The sequence below is a fragment of the Puntigrus tetrazona genome, chromosome 14 (genome assembly GCF_018831695.1).
Source record: "Puntigrus tetrazona isolate hp1 chromosome 14, ASM1883169v1, whole genome shotgun sequence".
Lineage (NCBI taxonomy): Eukaryota > Metazoa > Chordata > Actinopteri > Cypriniformes > Cyprinidae > Puntigrus > Puntigrus tetrazona.
Genome location: NC_056712.1, coordinates 14,846,053 through 14,873,025, shown reverse-complemented (window position 1 = coordinate 14,873,025; position 26,973 = coordinate 14,846,053). Strand labels below are relative to the sequence as shown.

Here is a 26,973-nt window from a genome sequence, read left to right as displayed (position 1 = left end):
AAGAAAGAAGAGAAACTGCGAGTTACAAGAGTAAAACAGAGGGAGTCAGGTGGCTTCGAAGCACAGGTTCTGTGTATCTTCATTACGCCGCTGTCAATGCAGTGACCTTGAAATGCACAGGCATGTTGTGAATGAGAAAAACAGGAGGGATGGGTTTGCTGAGGGGCCAAGGCGACCAACTGATTTTTATAGATGCCGTTTCATCGAAATGACTCAAAAACTGCTTCGGGGTATGCCATCATAATCAAGTGAATATTTTATCCCCAGGTTCCATGATGATCGACTGCTCTGGTTTTCTAAGCCGCTGTGGTTTGGTTGTGAGCGTACACTCCTGTTTAAGTGAAACGTAACACAGAAGGGAAAGTGTTGGCATCAGGTTAAAAGGAATCCGTTTCGGGTTTCCTATTGTATGTCTTTGCATTGTTGGCCTCTGTCTGAACCTGTCACAGCTCTGACACTTTATCTGATAGGGACACGTTCCAAAGATGATCCACTTCTTGATATGATGTAAGCTCTGTGAGTTTTGCCAGAATCAGTGGAGAAACTGTAGAAGTTTAATCAAGTTCTAATGGTGTGAATTATATATTAGCTTGAGGGCACTGTCCCAGCTGCCTAACCAGCCTGGACCAGTCTGGAAATTTATGCTAGTCTAAGCTGATCTCTTCAGCAGGGTGGACAGATATGTCACATGGCGACTTCTAAACATCCATCAGAGTCGCTGCTGCTGACTTTCTGATGGTTATTACCATTCCCTTAGGTTGCTTTCTTGATCTCCTGGTGATAAATACTAACACCACCAGGGATGTAGACCCTCAGGCTGTGTTATGATTGCTGGGAAACAAAATGGAGCAGTTTATCATTTTACCCCCCGAGTGTTTTTCATGAGGTCATACATTTAAATGCTTTGCTGGACTTTAATTAGTGTTTGAATTCATGCCCCGTAGGTGAAGAGGTTAGTGTGCCATTTAAATATTCATGTTTTGATTTTGCTCTTCTGGAGGGTGTGATTAATGACTAGCATTCATGTGACCATTCTATAATTTTTTTTTTTTTTTTCTTAACAGCAAATCCCTGATGTGTCACCAACAGGAAGATGGACAACGCTGGTGCCATTACTTTTCATCCTGGTGGTGGCAGCAGTAAAGGAGATTATAGAAGACCTGGTGAGGGCATTCAATTATATTTGTTAAAGGAACGCTTTTTTTTTTTTTTTTTTTTTTTTTTTTAGAAATAGACTCATTCACCAATTGCACCAGAGATCATAAGTTGTTTTACTGTTTTTGTTCTGATCTCCGGGTCTGGCAATAGCACTTTTAGCATATTTTAGTGTAGATCATCGATTCCAATTAGACCAGTAGCATTGCGTTCAAAAATGACCAAAGAGGTTTGATATTTTTCCTATTTAAAACTTTACTCTTCTGCAGTTATATTGTGTACTAAGAGCGGCAGAAAATGAAAAGTTGCAGTTTTCTGGGCCGATATGATTTAGGAAGTATACTTTCATTCCACCTTAATAATCAAGAAAATTTGCTGCCGTACCAAGGCCACAGCAGGCAAAGTGATACCACACAGCGTCTGTGGAAAATAGTCCCCAGCTTATAAGGTGCAAGCAAGATGATCTGGTTGTTTTCAGGCACTGCATGATATCACTGTGTCTGGTGCAGCCATAGAAATGACAGCAAACTTCCTTGATTATTATGCTGGAATGAAAGTATAGTTCATAGGTTTAGTTTAGTTTTTAGTTGTTGTTTTTTTTGGATGAGGGATGAAATGCTTAAAGTATTATATTTATATATATATATATATATATATATGTATATGTATATGTATATGTATATGTATATATATGTGTATATATATGTGTATATATGTGTATATATGTATATATATATATATATGTATATATATATGTATATATATATGTTTATATATATATATGTGTATATATGTATATATATATATATATATATATATATATATATATATATGTATATATATATATATATATGTATATATATATATATATATATATATATATATATATGTATATATATATATATATATATATATATATGTATATATATATATATATATATATATATATATATATATATATATATATATATATATATATATATATATATATATATATATATATATATATATATATGTATATTTATTTTTAATTAATAGATAAAATAACACTTAGCTCCATGTGAATCATCTTAATCTGAACTACTTTTGCTGTTGATTTATGTTTTTGGCATAGTATTAGTTCAGTAGTAGTATCAAGAGTCGGGTATCAAATAGTAAAATTTTTGTTGTTGTGACGACACTAAAATGCATGTGAACTTTATGCAGATAACTCACTTTTTCAATGTATTTTAATCACTTTGTCATTGGCAGATGGAATCATTTTTAATGAGTGGTTAATGAAGGAGAACTGTGAACTCTTCTTGGTGTCTGTGTGCAGTCGTGCTTGCTGTGGGTTTTATTCTCTCTTGCCCTTCACAGCTGTTATATTATCTGAGTCGGTTTTTAGACTGCATTCACGTTTACCTCTTTTACTCTTTCTGATAATTCAATCTCACTCTCTGGTGAACACGCACACGGCAGAATGCTTCTCACTCCCATTAGTCAACGCTTTTTTCCTGACCTGAAGTATCGTCTTATTTGCCATGTAAATTAATTCCAAGACCTTTTACATAGAAATTTGCATAAAAGAGTGAACACTGAGATAAAAGCACCAGCCCAAGTGGATCCACTATAGTGCTGTGACCCTGAAATCAGAGCCAGCTCTCCCGGATCCCTCTGGACAGCCATCCGATCACATCTCGCTAGATGCTGTGGTCAGAATGACCTACTCAGCACTTTATATGGGTTTCTGATGTGTTATTCAGGTCTGAGAGGTCAAAACTAGCTCTGGACGTCAAGGTCATATGGTAAATTCACCTCCCTGCTGTCATGTACCACTCTGCTTTGAGTGGAGGTCGCATGACCTTTGCTTTCTTTTCCTTTCAAACTCTAATTTTAAAGGCATCCCATAAGGCGAGAGAAAGGCTTCTCTTGTTACTTTGAGTGCTAGCTTTTGTTTTTAGAATTGCATGGCTCGTTTTTGTGTTTAAAGAAATATTCAACAGAAAAATAACTCTATTTAACTCCTCATCTCCAAACCTGAATGACTTGCTTTCAAAAACAAAAGAAGATATTTTGCTGTGAACAAGGGATTTGTGATGTCCTATTAGAAAGCTACAGTTCAATCTCAAGACATGTGTGAGACATTAACTGTCAACGACTTCAAATATAGTGCAGAAGTACTTTTATGGTGCATTTTTCTGCTTTGATTATACTGATAAACATCAGCTCTTAATAATATTTATATATTTATTTGTTGATGTTTTTGAAAAAAGCGTCATTTACTTATAAATACAGCTAAATTGTCAGGATTCTTTGGTTTTAAATAGAAAGTTCAAAAAGATTGATTGATCATCTTCCATAACGTTATGAATGTTATTACTTTTGATCATTTTATTGGAAAACTGTTGAATGAATAAATAAAGGAAATCTTACTGACCCCAAACTTTTGAACAGTTGTGTAGTTTAGAATCACACTTTTTGTTTGTTTCCTTCTTACTGTGTCTTCATATACGAGTTTCAAAAGAAGCCAGCAGGCTCAGTATAATCCATAACTCGTCATAATCCGGCATCTCTAACAAAGACAGAGTCTAACAAAGAGGTGACGCGCCAGTGCTTTCCACACAGTGGCCTGCTTATCAGCTGCACCCCACTGTACTCAACTAATCCTTCTGGGATTTGGTGCTGCATCTTACCACAAAACCAAACCACTGTCTCCTTTTCCCTTTGGGTCCTTCTTGTATTGTTAAATATCCTCTGCAGACAAGCCATCAGTTAGATTAGATGCGTAATCAAATCATCACTTCCCTCCACAGAGCCTGATCTCTGCTCCATGTTGAGCTGAAGGAAAATGCAAGGGAGATAGGAGAGAGTGGGGAGAAAGAGAGAGAATGAGTTATCCAACACTGCACCAGAGATGTTTTTGATGATAAACTGGATCCGAGACCATTCTTTTTCCTTCTCCTTCAGAGGTCATGTGACAATGGCCACACAATAATCTCTCCAGTTATATGGCCACTGCTTTTTGTCACAGTTAATGTTATTTTAATATAATATTAATTTTGAGAGAGTTGGGGAGGAGTGGAAGGAAAATGTAGAAGGACTTCCTGCAATTATTTATGTATGCATTTATTTATTTACCTTTTTGATGCAGAGTATATACAGTAAGCAGCAAAGATTTTTAACATAATGTATTTTTTGTTATTTTTACTAAATTGTGTCTGTATAAGCAAATTTCATTTGGACATGGTCTTAGTAGCAAGATTAAGTTAAACTTAGAGAAGATTACAAGACAAAGGAATGATTTAATTTAATAGATATGAACTGCATTTATGTAATTGGTGCTCATGGAACTTTTTAGCATAGTACCATAATTTAAAGTTATTCAGGTTTCTCATTTGTCTTTCTAACAGCACATAAACCAGTTGTCCTGGACAAAAATGAGGTTTTAGGATAATAGGCAATCAGAGAGCACTAGAGACTAGAGCACAAATGTATTTGTAGAGCTTTTAGAGGCTAATCAGTGTTTTCAGATCACTTTCGCTCATTCACATTTTCTCTCTGAGATAGAAAAGCTCAAAGTGGTTCTCAGTTAGAGCAGATCAAACAGCTCTTGTAATCTGGGACAGAAAAGAGTGTTTCAGTGGACACGCATCTCTCCAAGTCTCGATTAGCTGTTTTATTGATCACTAAACATGTAAGACGTCACTCTTTCTCTATAAAGAATGTTTTCGTTTGACTTTGTATTGAATGCATTCTGCATTTATATATCTGTGATAATTATGTGTGCCAATATTCTTTTTATATTGCAGAAGAAAGTAATAAAATAGTGCCCGTCCATCTAAAAGTATTTGAAGCTTTGTGGCTTTTTTTGGGAAGATAACATTTGTTGTTGTTTTTTCTCCAGAAACGCCACAATGCTGATAGTGTTGTTAACAAGAAAGAGACGCAAGGTAAGACAAGACACACAAGGTATTTAACTCAACATTTGTCCTTTTAAAAACTCCATACATTTGCTTGATTAGTATTTCCTATTGAAACAAAGTTTTATGGGACGTAATTGACTCTTTCAATAGAGAGTAGCTTTCATTTGTATTAAAATTGACTTGACTTGATAGTTAGATGTTACCCTTCAAATGAGAAATTTGCCAAAAAACTGGACACAAATGGGATGAGTCATTTTTTTTTCAAGAAGAAAACCAACAGCTTTAAGTGTGTGTGTGTACATATTTAAATCATGTAGTCTTGATCTGTGTTAGGGATGATTTATTATTTTTTTTTCTTCATACTTTTCAGTTATGGTGATCTTTCCCTTTTTCTCTTTCTTTTGTAGTATTGAGGAATGGAGCTTGGGAGATTGTACATTGGGAGAAGGTACTGCAGCAGATGGTGTTTCTCATACCAATTGCCTCACAAGAGTTCCATCTTAAAAATTAGTTAACACACGAACAGAGTGAGAAATGAGTACGCATATAAAGATGCCTGATGGTGTAAACCAGAGCAGGTTTGGTTTGAAAGCAGATACTTTTGTGTTTTCTGAAGAGGGTACTACCCTCCCTGCTCTTTTTCTTTTGTTCATCTTGACCTTAACAGTCGGGAATCCAGCACTAGACTCTAACCAGGCCGTAGCTTACATGCAGTATCCATAGAGATACTAATGCAGCCAGCCACAGAGCAGCTTTTCAACGTGTTAATAGAGAGTCGAGCTAATTACCCTGACAGAAACATAGTCTATAATTATAAGGTGAAAGCAAAAGGAAATGGCTGGAGATATAATTACCTGAGGACTAGGCATTCATTACCGTTTGCTATATTAGTGCACATCTGCAAGAGTGCATTAACTTGTGCCCTGGTGACCTCACTGTGTCACAAATAGGATATGATGTTAACTATGACTGCTTAGTTGTTTCCTTTTGGTATATTATTTTCTGAAGCCGCAATTCTGCTAAGTGCTGTTAGAATGAACAGTGAAGTACAATATGATTCTGCTTCAGCCCATTAAATCTAGTTTTATTTTTATTGTCATCTCATCAATATTCAAACAGTTTTGTGGAGCCAGGATTCTTGTCGCCCATCCGTTTATTAAGCCACACTGTGACACACTTTGAATTACAGTGCACAGTATGAATAATGTATTTTTAATATAGGCCAACTCATGCATATTTAAGTAACTCTCTACTTTGATTCAAAATACCAGCTATGAAGCAGCGTCCTCTTTTTCTACTGGATTATAGCTAATAAGATGATTAAAAATGCAAATCCGATTGGGGGGGGGCACAAAAAAAAGTTTATTTGTGAATTTTACAGAGAATACTTCGATTAAATGGCCTCATTTTAAAAGCTAGTCTCAATTGAAGGCTTATATTTGGATCTAAGTACCTTCTATAAAAAAAAAAAAAAAGTGAAGTGAAATGAATATTTCTCATTTCTTTACCCCCGACCAGTGGCTGCTTAGTTTGCTATTAAGTTTTTGAATTGGTAACTAGTTTGTGTTTTACAGGTTGTGGTTGGAGACATAGTTAAAGTTAATGGCAAAGATTTCGTACCAGCAGATGCTATACTGCTGTCGTCCAGGTAGACGAGTCTACATCATCAGAAAGGAACTTGTCAATCCTTATGCCCCGTCTCACACTCAACACCCAAAGGAAGTGATGATTAATAGGCTAATAACAAATAACTCTCAGATAAAGCTCCAAATCAGTGCAGTGTAATTACAAATGGTATCAGTTGATGGTTTTAATAATATAAATGTCATATGCAATCCACAAAGGATGAAAGTTAAAATGACTGGTTCACCCAAAATCGAATTCTGCCGTTGTTTACTCATCTTTGTTGATGAAATGAGAGGAACAAATGGCAGAATTGTATTTTTAGGTGAGTTATTGTTTAATAAAAAAGTCAAAGTCAACACTTCCTTTAGTGGATGTTTGCTTATTGATTAATACTGACCTGATGAAGTTGTGTCCTCTTCACTGTCAAAATCCATTTGTCAGCCAGGTCTTAATAATTTCTGAGTTGTTACAGACATTTATATTAGCCACAGATAACGGTAAAATAAAAGTTTTTCTTGCACCTTTATGGTGGTTTAGCCTGGCCTAGGTGGGTTTTGAGCAGTGGAAATATTTTTTTTTCCTCTGTGAAGATTAAACGTTTGTGTCTCTCTCCTTGTCTTGTTATGTGTGCTCTTCCTCCATATGTCCTTTGCCTCCTCTCATCTCCACCTTACACCCTCCCTTCTCAACCTCATGTGATGAACAACCTTCTCCCAACTTCACTCGCGTCATTCCCCTTGCGTCGGGGCTGCTGGGTAAATTAAGGTGTCGGTAGGGGAGGTAGTCCGAGCAGCCAATGGAGATCACCTCCCGGCCGATCTCATCATTCTGTCGTCCAGGTCAGGAACAGCTCCGGTTTGCATGCGGGCTGGGTGGGAAGGGGGCAGGGGGTGCACAGGTGGAGAGAATCTGTTACCTTAATATTTCTCTCTCTTTACTTTGAAAATGATTCAGTGAAACATAAACTTTTTATTGAGTAATAGAAATTAGATGAATTTCCCAATTTCTATTGCTGTTTTGCTGTTGAATTTTAAATCGGCAATGCAGTCTTAAAAATGAGACATGATTTTCCTAAAACTAAATTTTTTTTCTCTTCACAGTGGTGTTTTATTTTGTATGATCCTTAATATACCTTGTTTTATATGTAATATGTATCTTAGCCGCACTGTGTTTGTGCAATTAAAGGGCCTATTAAGACTATCATGATGCACAGCATCCCATGAATCATTATAGGACCATTTGTCAGGGGATTCTTACATTTGGGCTGACTAGGCACATATTTCACAGAGGACGACTCTGTTCAACTCCTAGCAGAAAATACTGATGGAGCCCTTTCCATAAGCATAGAGATGTGTATTACAGACCTCTGCTTTGTGCTGAAGATGCTTAAGCATGTGCTCACATGAAGAACAAAGCGCTTCTCTAACACAGCTGGAGAAAAGACCCATTGAGCGACTGTAAATGTCACAGCTGTTGGCACAATGCATGGCTTCAGCAGGAGCTCAGACTCTGATGCGACTCTCTGCATGCGGTCACATCAACACAATGTATAGCATTGTCACGAGCCTTCATTGTAAACCGCATTGTCCGTGTACTCAATCTATGAAATGTTGTTGGTTTTTTTTTCTTTCTAAGATAAACATGATGTTTTAGTGGGGACTTTTGATAACTCCAGAAGAAATGAGTATTGACACCAAAAGCAGAGCAAACTTTTTCGGATAACTTTTTATTTTAAGTATAAGGACCAATTTTTTTTGCATTCGCGTCTGCAGTCATTTGTTAAAGGAGAGATGTGTAACAGCTTTGGCCCTGTGTACTTGCTATCCTGCTTTTGCTCTTCTCAGTATTAACACTGAATGTTCATTTGTCTGGTGTGCTGCATCTTTCCTTTGTTGCATGTGGAGGATGTAACTAAAAATAAACCAGCAGAATGCATGGCCATAAACAAAGATGCATCGAGTTAAAGTTTCTTAATGGCTGTGTGCAAAATAAAGGATCTGGATCTAAGGGAGTCCTATTAGAGTAATATGTTTTAAAGCATTAAAATGCCTTGTGCAGTTTGGGGAAAATATGCTGCACAGTGGATTTTTCTTATTGAAATAAAATCAATACAATTTTTGCAGAAAACTGTACTAGCTAAACAAGGCATCTTTGATTATGGGGCTTCATTTAGCTGTGAGGTTTTGAGTGATGTGAACAAACCTTTAGTTTTTATACATGCAATAGTTATATTTAGCTGTTTTACTTGGTATTTTATTAAAGTAGCTAGACTGTGCCATTTTCTTTTAAGATACACTATTGTTCAAAAGTTTGGGCTTAGTTTTTTTTTTTTTTTTATCTTTGAAAGTCTCTTGTATTTACCAAAGCTGCATTTATTTGATCCGAAATGTAGTGCAAATAGTAATATTGATATTAGAACTCAAATGAACGTTTTATATATTTCAAAATGGAACTTATTCAGATTATTGCAAAACGAAATTTTTTGAATAGAAAGCTCAAGAATAGCATTTATTTGAAATGGAAATCTTTTTTCTTACTGACCCCAAACTTTTGAACAGAAAAAAATTATAATATTGTATTTATTATATATTTCAGTAAACTGCTAAACATTCTATTGGTTCTTCATGATCTTCATGATGTGTATATATATTTTTTTTTCATAATGATGCTGTTTTTTGTAGTGAACCTCAAGGAATGTGCTACATTGAGACCTCAAATCTAGATGGAGAAACTAATCTCAAGATAAGACAGGTGATTATCACACCTACTGTTATTAATACTGCACAGTTCAGCTAATTGTTTACTGGTGTGAATTATTTTACTTAAGTGTTTTTTGTAATACTCAGGGTCTGCAGATAACTGCGGACATCAAGGACATTGACAGTCTTATGCGTCTCTCTGGGCGGATGGAATGTGAGAGTCCCAACAGACACCTGTATGAGTTTGTGGGCAATATTCGCCTGGATGGACACAGGTATGAGAAAATTAAAGATGAGTGATAAAGATCAAATTTGACTTATTAAAGAAAAATGGCAGAAATTTTCAGGCTCACTTCAACGTGAGACAAGTAAATTGAAGATTGAAGAACGAAAATGTCTGTGATGTTTGAAGGCAGGTTTAATTGTGTATTGATTTATTTAAGAAAAAACAATAAAATTTCATTAAACTTCCCTCTGTGCATTTTTATTTTATTCTAATGTCACACTCTCCTGCTATATTTTATTTTTTTGGAGTTGGTTTTATTTATTTATTTATTTTTAAATGTTCATCTTCACATTTCTTGTGTTTGCTCCCTATTTAGCACTGTACCACTCGGTCCTGATCAGATCTTGCTGAGAGGAGCGCAACTCAGGAACACACAGTGGGTCCACGGTATTGTGGTCTACACAGGACACGACACCAAACTCATGCAGGTAATATATCTGCTTCAGTCTGCACCAGTCATATCCAAAATCCAGCTTCAATCTAATAAATCTGACTTTGTTTCTCTAGAACTCCACCTCTCCCCCTCTGAAGCTTTCCAACGTGGAACGCATCACCAACTTTCAGATCCTCGTGCTTTTTGGTTGTCTCTTGGCCATTTCGTTGGTCTGCTCCATAGGTCAGACCATCTGGAAGTACCAGTACGGCAATGACGCCTGGTACATGGACCTCAACTGTAAGAACCAGACCCCCTTTCCTTCTGTCATGCTAGACCGCTTGCGTGTCTATGTGTGCTTTTTTTTTTTTTTTTTCTTTCCTTTATCGTCAGTAATTTTCGTCTTCCCTCTATGTAAACAAATATGCATTGCATATGTGAATATTTGTCAATAAAAAGGGAAAGGAGAACTTTTTTTCCCTTTTAGTTCTAATATGCATAGACACATGAATGTATAAATGGTTGAATATCACAAACGCTGCTGTAGTACTTTTTTTTCCCGTTGGTTTTGTTATCAGCTTCCTTTCTAACATTCTGTTTGGTTTGTGTTTTTTGTTTCTTTGTTGTTGTCATTTTCTTAACAGCTCCAGGTAACAACCATTTAAAACCCTTGGCCATCTGTGAATGACCCCTCCTTACTAACCCCTAACTGAAGCTCAGCTTTTGCTAAGCTACCGAAGCCACTTATATGGTTGCCCTACTTTGAGAGGGTAATTGCAGAGGACCACACACACACCAGGAATCCAATGATAGGTTTTTCCCTTCCAGCTCTACACTGTGTAGACCCTCTTAATGCCTGATGTCAAAAACGTGCCTTCCCTTTCTTTATTTTGGTGACACGTTAAACACTTTGCAAGCTCTGGCTTCGGCCGCGCCAGCATCCTTTCGCTCGTGCCTAACAAATGAGCCACGACAGTAAGCCTCGGACCCAAAGAAACACACGTGGAGAGGAGCGAGTTAGCCACAGGCGCTGTCAGAGCAAGAGTTAGAAACGTGTTCCTGTGCAGAAGCAGAAGACCCTGGAGGTCAAACCGTGACATTTTCTAAATACCCCCCTTTTGCTCTTACCCACCTCCTCGTTCAGCTGTGTTTGTTATACCGGTGCTGACAGACGAGGCAGAAAAGGCCTAGTTCTGGAGAAGACAAGCCAATCCATGCTAATAGGCTTAATGTTTAGATTGGGGAAAAAGTACGATATTAAGATATACAACTTTTAATTTTTAATGAACTGTGATGGGAACACATCTGTTGTGTGCCTCGAGCATTGCGGGTAATTGATAAACAGAAAAATAAACAATTTTATGCACCAACACAAGATATAAATGTGTTCAGTTGGTGGCAGGAGATGCTTGCAAAGTGATTAACGCCTCGCCACCATCATTACTCTTGATTTAAATAGGAGGGGCTGTTTGTGTCCGAATCGATCGCAGCTTGTTTTATGGCCTACACGGTTCCCTTCTTGGTATGCTCTGAGAGTTCATCGAAAATGTCATCAAACGCTGAGACGCACCACCATGAATGCTGGGTTCCATCTGTAATCATTCACATCCAGCGCAGTCATTTGGAAAGGAAATAACAATGATGTTGGTTGCCATGTGAGGGAACAGTGAGGTCATAAAGCAGGTATCCATCATGAAATTGATTATTCCTCTAAAGGAGGGAGACTCTGTCTCATGTTTGTTGTTTGCCCTCCTAGTGGAGCTGTAAAAGGGAGATGTGGCATTGATTCGTTTACATGCTTTTGCAGAATGTATTTACTTTATAAACACATCCTGCTTTTTCAGTCAGTGGTATTATCAAATAATTAAGAATTAATTATAAAACTATTAAGATTAATAATACCTAGAGGGGAGCTACACTACCATTTAGATTTGTATTATTATTATTATTATTTTAAATGCCTTTATACTTGCATTTAGCAAGGATACATTGAAAGTAAAGTGACTTGTAATGTTACAAAATTTCTTTCAAATAAACACTTTCTATTTATAAAAATTACTGAAAAAATGTATCGCGTTTCCACAGAAATATGCAGAGAAAACCTTTTTTAAACTCCCCTAAAATCGTAATAATGTAGTACATGTAATGTAGTTAATGATTTTATTTTATTTAAATAAAACCCCAAACAGCATTTCTATTCATTGAAGAACAGAATTTGAAAACTTAAATTAGTCAGAATGCAGACTTCATCTGAATGGTTGTCAATGGAGAAAATTCCTTTATGCAACCAGATGGTGTACTTAGGACATCTGCAAGCTAACTGGGTCATGCTAACCAGCCAACTCTTGACCTCTTGGGCATGATTGGATCTATTTGTTTTTTTTTTGCTGCTGAATGTCAGATGATGATTCATCCCCAGAGGTAAAAACAATGCAATAGCTGTGCTTGAAGGCTTCCAGATTTGGTTAGCCAGCGTATGCTGAGGGCAACGGGTACACACCTTCCACTCATTAGTCTGAGCGTCGCACACTTCAGGCAGATGAGTAATTATTCATCATAAATAATTCATTTGACTTTGAACCCCTGTGATATTTTACTCCTCTTCTGTCCCAGTATATCTCCAAACCAACACATGTGCCTCTATGCAGATGGGCTTAAAGAGCACTTGAGCAGCAGTCATTTGTTATGCATTCACGCCACCTGCAACAACAGTCACCCATGTTGAACTCCTGACCATGAAATAACAGGTAGCAGGTTTTGTGGTGCACAAATGCTGACGGGTGTCTTGAGAAGTGCTGACCCCGCAGCGCGACTCCTTGCTGCACTGATGTCAGTGGACCTGCAGAAGCTGAGAAAGATGATGCTGCATCTTCACGCATGCGCATGCTTCGTGCGAGTGAAGGCTAGCCATTAGAGATGCATTGGTTTACTGTAGCCTGTCGAATGCAGAGAATTTGTCCGGTGTAGTTCTTCACTGTAACTCTTCAATTGTCCGAAAATAAGTTTTAAGTAACTTCCAATGCAGCCAAAATTCCTCCACCAGGAAAGGTGTTCTTCAGCCAACATGCGATAGACAGTCAAGCGTTATTCAGTATGACTGATTGATCTCTAAATGTCACGTTTCTCTGTTTGGCTCCATGTTATGGGAAGGTACTTTAGACTGGTCTCCCTCCTTTACACTGAAACATCCAAACTGATTGTCTTCCTTCCCACCACTAGCTGAATCCTCTTCCTCTCTCTGTGAGTCAGTTCCAATAGCAGTTGTATGATTGCAAAGCCTCTCTAGTTCTATTACTCTGTATGAGAAAGCGCTCCCTCTCCTAACTGCTCAAAGAGAATTATTGCATTCTGCGGATCCCCAGGTAAAGCTTTTTATTCATGCTTAAAGTCAACATGAAGTAAAAACGAACCCATTTACTTTCTTTTAAAAAAACATTCTTGTTCTCGCTATAAACAGTTCATCAGTGTTTCATGTTAACAGACTCTCATAGTAACAATTTTTAAAGCTATCATGGTGTTTTTTTTTTTTTTATATATATATATATATATATATATATATATATATATATATATATATATATCTTCTAATAGTTAATGCAGAACTTAAATGTTTTTCTTATCTTTGAATATCCTTTTAAACACTGTCATTATGTCAAAGTAAAATGGGTTGTGAATATTGTTTCATGTTGAGTTTAACACTCTGTCTGAGCTGTCTTGTGTCTGTGGTTTTGTTTTTATTGATTTACATTTTTGTTTCTCTTTGTGCTGCTCTCTTTGTTAAATTTGGTGTTTGGAAATCATGATAACCCACCCCCAGTGCATTGTGGGATAATGTGCTGCTTTGATTCTTGCCCATATTGCCAAGGCTGCTGCTATGATGTCAAAGAATCGAGTTTAGCTACTAATTAATGGATACCTAATTGGAGAATTGAATGTGAATTTGTAGGTTAGCGGCTTACTGGAGAGATTGGGTGGAAGAGTTGTATAGTGTTTGCACAACGCTCACACAACACCAGTGGAGCATTGTGGAAACGTTGTGAATTAGACCAGATGAGCTTGTGGCATTATTGTCCTTCCATCATTTATTCCTCAGTCCACCCCATCCCATCATGCCTTTCTTAGCTCAGAAACTTTCTGTCAGCTTACTACCTTTCTCTCCTCTTCCTCCCCTCGCTTTTCTTTTTCCAGATGGTGGAGCGGCCAACTTCGGCCTGAACTTCCTCACCTTCATCATCCTCTTCAACAACCTGATTCCCATCAGTCTTCTGGTGACTCTAGAGGTCATCAAGTTTGTCCAGGCTTTCTTCATCAACTGGGTGAGTGTGAGGCTGAGCAGCAGGAGCTCTGTCTGTGTGATGAATCTGCTGTCTTTGAAATGCAGACTGCCTAAACCTCCAGGGCCAATCCCAGAAAACTTCACAGCCCAAACGAAAGTGGAGCTTTATCAAAATAACCCATTTGAAGATGCCAAAATTGGATTTGGGGCAAGGCGCTTACAGCAAACAGACACCGCTTTTAGATGCAGTGGAGTTTTGTGAATTCCCTTCGAGTGTCAAGACTTTTGAATGGTTGTTTCATTCCTTTTGTTTTGATTGACAGAGTATGAAAAGTGTGACATATGCTTCAGAGTCCAGATGGCAAAGTATTAATAGAAAATGGTTATGATTATTAATTCTGCCTGGTGATTTTAGGACACTGACATGCTATATGAAGTCACTAACACACCAGCCATGGCTCGGACATCAAACCTGAATGAGGAGTTGGGACAGGTACTACTTGCCCTCGCGTACAGAAATAAACTAAATAATGATTAAAAATGTAAAGATTGCATTTGATTTATTTGTGAAAAACTATTGTTGTGCAATTATGCATAAAAATTAATACTTTTATTCAGCAATCTTTCTTGAGCACCCAATCAGCATGATATAATGATTTCCAAAGAATTCTAGAAGAAAGACGAAAGAAATTACTGCTTTAATAATTCCATTTAATAATGTATTGAAATAGAAAACAGTTATTTTATGCATAATGGACTTGATAAAAAAATAGTTTGAACCATATACTGATTACATATTATTGACAATTAGTTTAAATTCATCTTTGAAAACAATGATTATTAAATAACAATGTAAAATGTAATCTGTTGAGGATCATGTGTTTTTTTTGTAGATTTATTTAGGTGAAATTATGTAACAATTTTATTATTAGGCATTCATTAGATATTTGCCAAAACACAATTTATTACTTTAGTTGTAATGTGTTCCCTTATTAGGGAACACAGCCTAGTGCATGCAGCCTAACACAATGAAGGTCCACTTTTCACAAACTAGTTTATACTTGAATTATTTAATCAAGTCTTTCCTGGCGTTTTTGTGTAGAGAATTGTTTCATGCAGAATAAGTTGCATTATGGAAGTAAAAGGGGTTATTAATATTTACTTAGTGCAACTACTTAATTAACTGTATTGTATATTGCTCTCTCTTTCCTGAAACCAGGTGAAGTACATCTTTTCGGATAAGACGGGCACCCTGACCTGCAACGTCATGCAGTTTAAGAAGTGCACAATTGCAGGCGTGGCCTACGGGTAAGGCTCTGTTTCACACTGCTTTCATAATCAGTAGAGTGTACATCTGGCTCTAGCTGTCTTGTCCTCAGCTCCCTTGTTAGCAGCTGCCTCGATGCTTCCCTGCACAGCCAGAGCGATTCTATAAATATCAGAGAAGGGGACTCGCAGTTTTTTTTTTTTTTTTTTTTTTTTTTTTTTACATGCTTAGATAGGAACACTGCTTTTCTGGTTGCCTATTTGTCTAACTTTGGACATTTTTATGGGGCATGCATATATATGTGTGTTCTAAAACTAGAACATTTTGTTAGACAGTTGTATTTATAAGTTAAAGTGATGTGAAAGGGGAAATTTCCACTGTGCTGCAGCTGATACCATGTGAGTGTGTTTTTGAAGAAATGTTCATCAGCATGCTCAGCATGTGGCAGAGCTGTCTTCCGTATCTGTGTTTTCCCTTCTCACCAAATGGGTTTTATGGCCACAGTGATGTTTATGGTAAGCAGTCTACGAAAGATGAGGCATATTGGACGAGGTCACATCGAGGCCAAGGCTCTGAGCTTATTGGGTGTTTACATGCACAAGGACTTCAGATCTTATCACAGACATGCCAGCTATCACAAAATCCAGCCTTACATTCACATACAAGTTTATGGGTGTCTCTTTATGTTCTGAATTCAGAGAATAAAGCACACGGCGGCAATATTAGAAGCTGGATCTAAACGATCTCTTCTCCAGCATTTGGGAGCAACATTAATCCTATTAGCTCAATTAAAACTCTTCTGCGATGAAGAGATTCAAGAGGCATTTCCTCTGTGACACTTTAAGGAAGACACTCACAGGAAATGCTCAAGTCATTATGTTGATTTCCATTGCACTTCCAAGGCAGCAAAGTAATAGTGTTTTTTAGTAGTTTTCAAGTAGGTTTTTAAACATTAAAACAAAAAAATTCTGTAAAGCTGAATTCACTGCATGCAATAATCTTCATTCATGATTATTATAACAATTATAATTTTGCTTTCACTTTTGAACTGTTTGCGTTCAAGCGTCTTGAATACAATTAAATGGTAGCGTACAAAGTATGGAGGTATTTATACATTTGAGGATATTAAACTGAAAATAAGGATGGGGAAGAAGGTCAGAGTCGTTTTTGTTTTGTGACATTTATTCCAGGGCCTCTGTGTTCCTCCACAGAGAATGTTACCATCAGTTTAAAGCAAGATTATATGAAGTTCTTACATCTTTACATTCTTATCCAACCGCCTTGACCTTTACACCAGCTAAATTACAAAGCTGACGCTTACTGAGTAGAGTTGCCAAGTCTGAATTTACAGTGGATTTTGAACTACTTTTCCACTGTTTCTGCAGGTTGTTTTTTAGTATGCGGCTCCCTTACCCACCCAGAACATGATTTCGACAGAGCAGAAAGGCAGACAAAGCATGACTGAGATAGTTTTAAAAAGTAGTTGGGCTGTTTTTTTTGTTTTGTTTTCCCTAAACCCTGGCAACCCTGCTTTTGTGCCAACATCAAGGCAGCTCAATTGAGTTTTTCAAGAATTTTCTTTCTGACTGTGTAGCGAAGGAAATCCCTCCGCTTATAATTTGGTGAAGTCAGCGCGGTACCTGTTTAATCTCTCACAAGTATGTCCGTGCCTCTTTGACACTTGCAAACTGGCCTGTATTTCAGAAGCAAATCCTTGTCCTCCACCTCATGAATATGGATGCCATCTTTTATCAGCTTCAAATAAGCTTGGTCCTGTTTGATGATGCATCCCTCCTCCTCTCCTCTTTCTGGGAGTCGGAGCAAGTCATTGATGTTTTTGAAGCGTGACATCTTTTCTTACAGTGAGTGGGGAAACTTGGTGCAAGCCCAAAGGAAGAGTTTGATGTGAAATATAGCCTAGATTTTTGACTTGACATGTTTGTTGGACTGGAAAAACCAACATGCTGCTAGTGTAGCATGCTGGAGTCCTGGTGTTAATGCTGAGACGAGCTGACGTCTTTGCACTAGACCTTGTCTTTTATGTCTTTCTTTTGTGTTATGGCTCTTCGATTTTATTTCCACGTCTTCATTTTAAGTTCTCTTCACTGACCCAAATAAAACTCAAGGCATCTTCTAAATCCAAAGCAACTACTGAAGACTCCAGCACATCTCTTTTTGTCTTTATTGTTCATTTATGTATTACAAACCGTCAACTCTTGTAATCACAGGAGTGGAGGTTATTTTAGTACCATTTAAATGCTATTATAGTATTTATTAATATTTTGCATTTGAATTAGTTCCGATCTGCTCCAATCTTTACATCAAGAGTGCGCAAACACAAAACGTGTATTTTATAATTTAATATTTTCACACAAGCAATAGTCGTTTCTCAATATGCATTATTTTCTGTTCTTGTGGTTTTGTGAAACGTCTTTGACCAAAAACCTGCTAATTTTCAAAATATTACTGTTATTGTGTCATGAAGTGTAGTTTTAAGAGTTTTTCAGGTGAGAATGTAGTTGTATAAAACTCAAATCTGTGGGTTATTTATAAAGATACCTATTTGATATGCCGATTTCGTAGCTCCAGACGATCGCCAGGCGCTCAGTGTTTATGTATCCGCTCAGAGCTGCCTCAAGCTCGGCTAGTCCCTCCGACATTTCCCACTGGCTCTGACATCTCTAGTGATACAATTACTTATTAGTGATGCAAAAATTAGATACAATTAGTTTTGGGAAACGTTATATATTTAACAGCCATTTGTGGTTATTTGTTATAGTTTGGGCTAAGCACAAATTTATATACTTTATAGCCGTTTATTTGAACTTGACCGTAGTACAGTGCTGACTTTTGATAATTGTTCGACTTTTGAATATTGCTCATTTAAAAAAAGGCAGCTGTGCTTATTGTCACGCTTTCGACGATTGCTACGTTCCCTCATACACCACGCCTATCAAGTAAAGGTAGCAATGGCAGTGGAAACGCAAGCTGTTCCGTACCGACCCATACCACTCGGTTGAAATGAGCCTTTAGTTTAAATGAACAATAACACGGATGAGTAATGGGTTTTTAGCACATCTGAAGGTGTATCTGTCAAAGCATTTGGACTGTTTTCTGTCTTTTATAGGCTTGCTTTTTAGCCATATGTGTTATATAAAACAAAGATCTGACATTCTCATAAAAGGGTGTGATGTGTTTTGTTTTTCCTTGACCTGCCCCGCCATGTCTTTTGTCCTCTTCACTTGTGTTACGTAGCCCAGCTAATTAAATAGAACAGTAGTTAATGAAAAATCCCTTTGGGTGAAGATGTTAATTAATTTGATGAGCTTTCATGGAGACACGATGGCCAAATTGCTCTTTAGCCATGAGCACTAGAGAAATGATTGTGTCTGATCATATTTTTTCCTTATTTCTTTTGCTTTTAGTATTACACGTTTTGGACTGTAACAACTGTGCTTGGCTTGTGAAGCTGTGTAGTTTATGGATGGTAATTTGTGCTTCCTTCTCTTTGCCAAATCCTCATCTTTTGCTCAGCTTATTTATAGGCCTACATCTGAGTCTCCACTGGCCCCATCTCTTTTACAACTTGTTAAAAACACATTAACGTGTGCAGCCTGGATCTAGCTTGGCATATAACTCAAAACATTGTGTAGTCTCGGGCAGAAACACTGGGTGATTGACAAACAAGATGATTATGTGGTGCTGCAAGAGTGCTGTTTAAAGGGCTGGGCGCTATACTGGTATTAATGTGACTACCGCTATTGTGTTGTGCCATGATATGGATTTTGCTATACCGTGGATACCGTTACATATTCAGGGATTTCACCAGACGGACAGACAAAGATATTTCCCCCGCGGAGAGAGATGTCATCAGATAACGCAGACAAAAATCCGAACCGAGTGAAAATGTAAATATTGAATTAGGGGTCAGGGGGTTTGAATGAATGAACTGAAGGAAACTGTCTTAGGTTTAGATGGCATTTTTCCTTTTGTCTTATCTCAGTGTTCATAAGCGCAGCGCAGGGCAGCTTTGTTTACAGCGGTAATAAAAGGTAGGGCTATATTGAGAATATTCCATTAACACCATATGCTGTCAAGGACTGAACTTGCATGTTCATTTGCTGTTTTTCTTTTACACAGGTGGTTTATGTAGCATAATTTCACACCTTCGCACATCTAAAGTCTCCATTTTATTTTTTGCCTTATGTTTTTTTTTGTTTGTTTTTTTTAAATTAAGTTTATATAAGGTTAAAATACATATTTTGCCCCGCAGTATAATATCAATATAGCTCATATCGCCCACCCCTAGCTGTTTATTCCACTTTTTGTTGCATGTTTGTCGGTTATTGTGTGTAAATGTCCAGCTGTACTCACTCCACCCCCAAATGTCTCATGGGTCAGATGTGGTCTCATCTGTGCACATGGTACAGTAGCTAATGAATGTGATAAACATTACCTATTTAGGTCAGGTGGAAGTTTGATTACATACTATCAGAACTCCTATTTGCATGTAAGACATACTACTGCAAATTCCTATTTGCATGTACATTGTACTACTGAATTGCCAGTTAGTCATTTGGCAAACGCTTTTCGCCAAATTATTTAAAAATAAAGTAACGCGTTTTTAGCAAAATAACCAGAGTTGATGCCTTTGCTCTGTCTCTGTGCTTTATAAATAATATTAATTTTATAAATAAATATTATTTTGAAATGCTACAAAAAAAATAATTAACAGTTTGAAAACAGTTTAAAAAGAAACCTAAATTATATTTTCGTTATAATCCGCTTTTATGTCTATACAGTATTATATAAAAGTATTGAGGTCATGGTCATAAAACACCCCAGTATTCAAACCTATAAAACTGTAGAATATGTGCAAATTGATGCAGATATTTACGGGACTGTAATGAAAGATAAAATTCTGATAGCTTGTGGGGGTTGTAACATATGCAATGTAATACAATAATGGTAAAAAAGACAAAGATATAGAAGTTATGGAAACTTGTGGAGCTGGTTTTAGACTTCAAGATATCTATTTTGGGTCCGGTCCTGACTCCAGCTCTGCAACATATTTAAATCTTCAGCATGAACAACCACGATCTTCACCAACTAGGCTGCACCACCCTTTTAACATGTACTTTTGAGAGCGTCTCTTTGAAGTAAGCTGAGGTAGTGCAGTTCTGCAGGGATCCTTTCATGCAAGTGTCTCAGGAGCCCTACTGCGATGCTCTGCTCTTCTTTTCTCCGGCTACCTTGTTGCTTAGAGCTCTTTTTCTCGGTAACAACCCACAGGGCCTGACACGACTAGCATTTGTCGTTTTTAAAGCATGTTTGTTTTAAAAGACCAAGTACCACCCGTCTGCAGAAATCTCTTTTGTTTGGATGGTGAAGAAGTCGTTGAGTGAGTCTAATACCTGCAGGACTTGTGTTGGCCTATATTAGCGTAAATGCACTATTCCACCCCCTGCTGAAATGCAGTTCTTTGTTTCAGCGTACTAAACAATTCTCTTCCCCCTGAGGCTGATGGTACAAAGTCAGATATGTGCATGGCCAGTCAACCTGCCTTTTGTTTTTATAGTTTCTTTCAAGACATAATTTGGGTTTGAAGTAAGACACGTGAAACAATGTTTTCAGCAGTGTAAGATCATAGATATCACATCAGACTTTTTTTTTATTTTTCTTTTTACTTTTTTTTTTCCTATACAGCTTTCTTTTTATTTTCTTTGCCTCCTTCCATCCTTTCAAATATCTTCTGTAGATATTTAGTTTCAACTTTCATGCCAAAGTACTATGGCTGTGCAATAATAGTGTCGTAACGTATATTTTGGTGTATACCATGACAGTAAATGTTTTTTGCATTTATATACCAAGGTAAATACATTGTAAAGAGGAATTCAAAGAATGGTATACATAATACCATCATACCATGACATGTGGTGTCTAGCACGCACACTGGTTTTTCACATACTTTCTACAATACACCCAACGTTATTTGGCGATCTTTTATTCTTCCTTTTGTGTCATAATACACACATTGCTTATTCTCTGTAACTCCTTCTCTCACCAGTGTCTGGTCTTTAAACACTCGGTCAGGCCAGTGTCCACTCGTATTACAGTTAACAAAGCCCTCAACGCCCGAATCTGTTGACCAGAGCAAAGACTTGAGAATAATTTGCTTCTGTCAAGCCGGCAGCAGTGGCTGTTTCTCCATATCCCAGCAGACACAGTTTAGCAGCCAGCAATTCATCCTCTGCCTGTTTACTAGCACTGGCTTGTCTCACTAGTTTTTATATTGGCTAGTAGACATTGTAGTTATTTGCCAAATTATTTTTGCCTTGTTTCTAAAAAAAAATCTATATACTTTTGCTAGATAAAATAAATGACATAAGTCTAAGTAAGATAAGCCGGTTGGATTTGTGCTTTTTAATTAGGTATAGCTACTTTATTGGCTAGTGCTACTTACCCATCAAGCTCATGTGTGAGATTTGATGTATTAAATCTGCTACATTGTTCGATGATTACTTTATGGATACATACTGACCATAAGAGTTTTACCTTTTAGTGAAGTATTTTTAATGACTTATTTTGGATTAGCACTCTCACATTTCTCAAAAATCACTTTCTTGTTTTCTACTTCGCTTAACGTGTTTGCCTCTGCAGAGTTTTTGATAAAATTCAGATAAAATTGATTAGTTTTTTTTTTTTATGTTTGTTATTTAGGAATTAAGTAATACAAATATTATACCTAATAAATTAGTGCTACTTTCTATTCAAAGTACACACACACACCCACACACACACACACACATATATGGTTATATGTATGGTTGACATGCAGTGGCAGACATGCAGGGTAAAGAAGGTCATTTCTGTTCTGTATTTAATTCTTTTCACTCCACCCAACAGTCATGCAGCTGAAGTTGAGGATGGTAGTTTTGCGGAGGAGGACTGGTAAGGACCAACATCATTGGCTGTTTGTTTTATGCTTCTGTGATGTGTGATGCCGTGACGCCTTGTGAGAAATGTGATTTGAGCCCTTTTCTTGTTATGTGGTTGTGTTTAGTGAACACCCTAAACTGGATTGAAGGCAGATGAATGTTGAATGTGAATTAATGATGAGCCGTTGTCTTCTGTGCTGTGCTTGTTTGATTAAATCTGATTAATCTTTCTGTTTGTTCTTTTGGGCTGTACTGTATGGAACAGCATCAAGTGTTGTTTTCTGTTGTAGAGCAAGACCACATGTAGTTGCCCTTTGATTTCTCAGCACCAGCTTGTTTACTGTCATTTCCATATAATTTAGCGCAATTTTGCAGACTTCAGATTTCAGTCTACTAGTTGCAGGGTTGGTTTTCAGAGTTGGTTTTTCATGGGATTGAACCTACAGTCTTTGAGCAGCCCAGATCCTGAACTGTCTACAAACGGCTACAAAAACCATCTTTTCCATGTCATGACACACTTTACAATTTGTAACTAGAGCAGCTAAACTGAAGACACATTAATTTTATGCAAGACTGATGAAATATGAATGGGGCACCAACTTAAATTTTTAAACTTCCCAATTGGATATTTCTGAAGTATTTCTCAGAGCAGTAGAGATGTTCTCTCCAGAGTATTCGAGAATTGGAAACTCTTACTGATATCTGGGCGAATCCGTCTGAATCAAATTTCTCAGTTCACGCAAAATGTGAACTATTCCAGACTGTTGGACTTGTGAAACATGAAATATAATGGACCCCATTATGGATACTTGGCAAAAACACAAATTGAAGGTGATTTTTCATTTTGGTGTAAATCATCCCTGTGAATATTACTGAGTACATGAATGCAATGTCAACTGTAAGTAATAAAATAAAATAAATTATATGTATTGCATGCTATGCAGTTTTAATTAAAACATAATTTGTTGAGTGTAAGCAGAAGTTGCTTGTATCAGGCAGGAATAAAAGCATACATAATGATTGCCGGAAGGACTGGGTTGCCTGTTACGATAAAATATGAGAACTGTTGTCTGTTATTTCTAGATAAAAGCTTTCTGAAAATATCATCATTAACGGATGCACTGAAAAATATATGCAGTTGCTGTCTTTGTCTGAGCTGTGAGCATTGAGTCCTCAGGACAGGATTGTAACTTCATTTGAGCAGTGGAGCTTTATGTGCAGGGGACAATGGAAGTGTGTGTGTGTGTGTGTGTCTCTTGCGGGAGTTGTGTAAGCAACACACTGACATATGCCTCCTGCCCCTCCACCTCTGCTGTTTACTCTGTTTAATCCCTCATAAACACGCACACATTTAAACAATGGCGAACTGCGTACCTCTCAGTGGAGCAGTAATAAGATACGCTGCAATGGCCTGTGTGGTGTGCGTGATCACAAGAGAAATAACGTGTTTATCTGTTATAGACCATTATAGTTCAGTACTGCAGTAGACTGTGGGAGGGATATGAATGAATGGGCAAAATCGGGCCATCAAGGTCCGATAACTACAGTGCCGCATTCTGTTTCCATGGAGACGATTGCCCCGCTGGGCTTTCGATCACCAATAACAGGCTGTGTTCAGAATGGAATACTAGTGTGCTGCTTACTGCGCCGTATGCAATGAATACTGCTTACTGTTTCTATAAATAGCATGTGAAGCAATATGCATTATGCAGCGTTAACAACCTTATCGTCACATGACCTTATTGCTTACACATTTAACTTAGCCAGAGGTCTCTTGGAAATCATTTAATGTGTGTTTGTTGTTTTTATGTTTTGTATTTTTGTGTTGTTGTATTTTTAGTTTTTTTTATTCTTCTGTATTTTATTATTTATTATATTTTTATTTATTTCTATTTTTATCTTCTTTTTTTTTAGTGAATTATTAAAATTGCGGTTTATTCAGGTTCACCACCATTCAAAAGTTAGGTCTGTAAGGATGCTTTTGTTTTGTTTTTTTACTTTAATATATTTTGAAATATATTTTAAAATGCAGTTTATTACTGAGCTGAATTTTTCATTACTCTAGTCACATGATCCTTTATTCTAATATGTTAATATGTTTTTTTATTAAAAGTTGGTGCTTAATTTTTGTGAAAACTTTATTTTATTTATTTTTTATTTTTATTTCTGTGTATATGCAACCAAGCATTTGCTTGAATTTCTCTGTCAGCACAGCAGCAGTGATCTGAGTGTTCATGTTGCATGATATGCAGATTTTTTTTATTTTTATTTTTTTATCCTTTTCTGCTTGTTGCACATTGAAACTAAAGTTTAACCAGTACATTATAATGTGTTTAGAAAGCCGTACCTGTATGTACGTGTGTGAGAGTGAGAGGAGCATGTCTGCACGTATCCCTGCACGTGGTGAGGTGCTGAGAGACAGGAAATTGGATTTTGCTGGTGCCGGCACGGTTTCATAATGTGCTCCTCTTAGTGTGATAGATTTGATTTTCATCCTCCTTCCCCCACATCTGTAATTTTGTCCTTACCTCAACACGACATCCCCAGTCTAAGAGATGAATCTCACCAACGACCGCTTGAATAAGCTGTGACGCGTGTTAAAATGCAACGGTGAGGTAAACAGTGCTGTGACGAAAGCCTGAAATATTTTCCCACGGACTCCTTTGCCGGAAGCCGGAATTCTGCACTAACTTTTTTTCATTGTCAGATTTATATGGTTCTGATTTCTGAGATTGCTGCTGCAGTGAGATGCTCTGATCGAGAGCTCTCCACACAGGCTTGGTGCAGTGCTTGTGTATAGTATTTAAACTGGTTCTTTAAAAATGTCATGTTCAGCGTACGACCATGGATATGTCCACTACTGAGCCGGTATATCACAGAGCTGTTAATCAATATTCTAAAAGTGCTGTAGTCTGCAAGGTGTAAATTCAGTGCACCTCTCTAATGGAGTTAGTATCAATGGGTGCTCACGTGATGTTTGTATCTACTCCAAAGTCATGCTTCAGGAGATTTTTATTTTTTTTTATGTTTAATGCAAGTGTCTGATAATGTTGTAGTACTGTGAAAGTGGGATTCATAGTGCTTTGGGTCAAAGGTAAGGAGCATGGCATGTGAGGATATTAATATTAATAATTTGCATTGATGAGCTTTCCCTGTTGAAGGGGCTTTTTTGCATAATGCTAATATTGCAGAGATCTTTTTAATCACCTCTTGTGGTTCCTTTGCGTTACGTTTAATTAATAGCAAAATGTTATTCTCTTAATTATGGAATTAAGGAATGTCCAGTTACCCTTATTTTTTTTATAATATTTTTATTTATTTATTTATTTAGAAAGACCTTATCTAGATTATGATGCTGAAATTGCAAATTCATTATAAACAAACAATAGTCATTATTTGCTTAACCGAGTTGTACTTGTACATTACATTTTCCATTTCATTTTTAATATGCGAATAAAACATTCCAGCTTCTCTTCTATTTTGCTTAGTTACCATTTTAAAATCTAGTCTTTGTCTTACGTTTGATTAACATCAAAACATTCAATTGATTTATTAAAATAAATAGTTTATGATTCTTAAGTTGCAATTCCATAAAAAAAAAAGGTTTGTAAACAAGTACTCATTATTTGCTATACTTGTGTTTAATTAAAATGTTATGTACATGCATGAAACTCTTGAACTTCATAATCATGGGTTTTGTTAACATTAACTTATTAATGTAATTTGGTTTAATGTATTAATTTCTTTTTTCCTGAAAGTCGGATTGAAATCGAGCAATGACAGACCCCCAGCAGTGCCACTTGCAGACCCCCTAGGGCTCAGATGTGTAAATGGCACTTTATGAACAAACAAACAGACTATTTTTCACTATTTTCCAGAAAAGTTTCATTACAGATGGAGAACTGTTGTTTTTCAGTAATAGGAGAAAAACGTCAGTTTTGTTTATAAATGAGAGCACCTGTTTGTGTATTTATCTCCGTCTTCTTTCATATCTTTCTCTCTGTGTGCAGTCACAGCTCTCAGTCCACAGAGGAAACTGGATTTAATGACCCCAGCTTACTGGAAAACCTCCAAAGTAATCATGTAAGTACTGTAATGGCATCACAGCTGCTCAGTCATGCCCAGCCAGCCAGAAATTTACACACAGGCCCTGATATCCACACGCTCACACCTCCTGTCTTCCCTCACGGCTCTTTTCTGGCTCGTATTAGCTTTGTTTTGCCCACCCGGCTGTGTATAAATAGTCTACAGTCACAAAACTTATTCTCTAATGACATGAGACTAATGAAAATAAGACTCCATATGCAGGTACTCAAGAGTAAGATATTTATTTGAACATTGTTGGCGTGTTTTATCAATTCTTTCAGCCCGGTGACTCAAGAATTTGTCCGTCAGTCACAAGCGTTGACAGGGGTTAGTCAGAGAACCTCAGCAGAATGCTTTTGTTT

At 37.0% G+C, this 26,973-nt stretch overlaps 1 protein-coding gene across 6 annotated transcripts in view; it reads left to right on the top strand.

Moving 5' to 3' along the window:
* Positions 1-26,973, top strand: part of atp8a1 (ATPase phospholipid transporting 8A1) — a 106,065-nt gene that overhangs the window by 24,401 nt on the left and 54,691 nt on the right. The window contains exons 4-17 of one of the 6 annotated variants that reach the window (XM_043256766.1): positions 1,065-1,163; positions 5,042-5,087; positions 5,468-5,508; positions 7,452-7,525; positions 9,368-9,437; positions 9,533-9,660; positions 9,988-10,099; positions 10,179-10,344; positions 10,689-10,694; positions 14,233-14,360; positions 14,736-14,813; positions 15,540-15,628; positions 22,494-22,538; positions 26,536-26,608. In XM_043256766.1, coding sequence (XP_043112701.1) covers positions 1,065-1,163; positions 5,042-5,087; positions 5,468-5,508; positions 7,452-7,525; positions 9,368-9,437; positions 9,533-9,660; positions 9,988-10,099; positions 10,179-10,344; positions 10,689-10,694; positions 14,233-14,360; positions 14,736-14,813; positions 15,540-15,628; positions 22,494-22,538; positions 26,536-26,608 — 1,155 coding nt within the window. Of the gene's footprint in view, positions 1-1,064; positions 1,164-5,041; positions 5,088-5,467; positions 5,509-6,634; positions 6,709-7,451; positions 7,526-9,367; positions 9,438-9,532; positions 9,661-9,987; positions 10,100-10,178; positions 10,345-10,688; positions 10,695-14,232; positions 14,361-14,735; positions 14,814-15,539; positions 15,629-22,493; positions 22,539-26,535; positions 26,609-26,973 lie in introns of all 6 variants that reach the window. The other 5 variants (XM_043256767.1, XM_043256768.1, XM_043256770.1 and 2 more) reach the window with 5 other exon arrangements.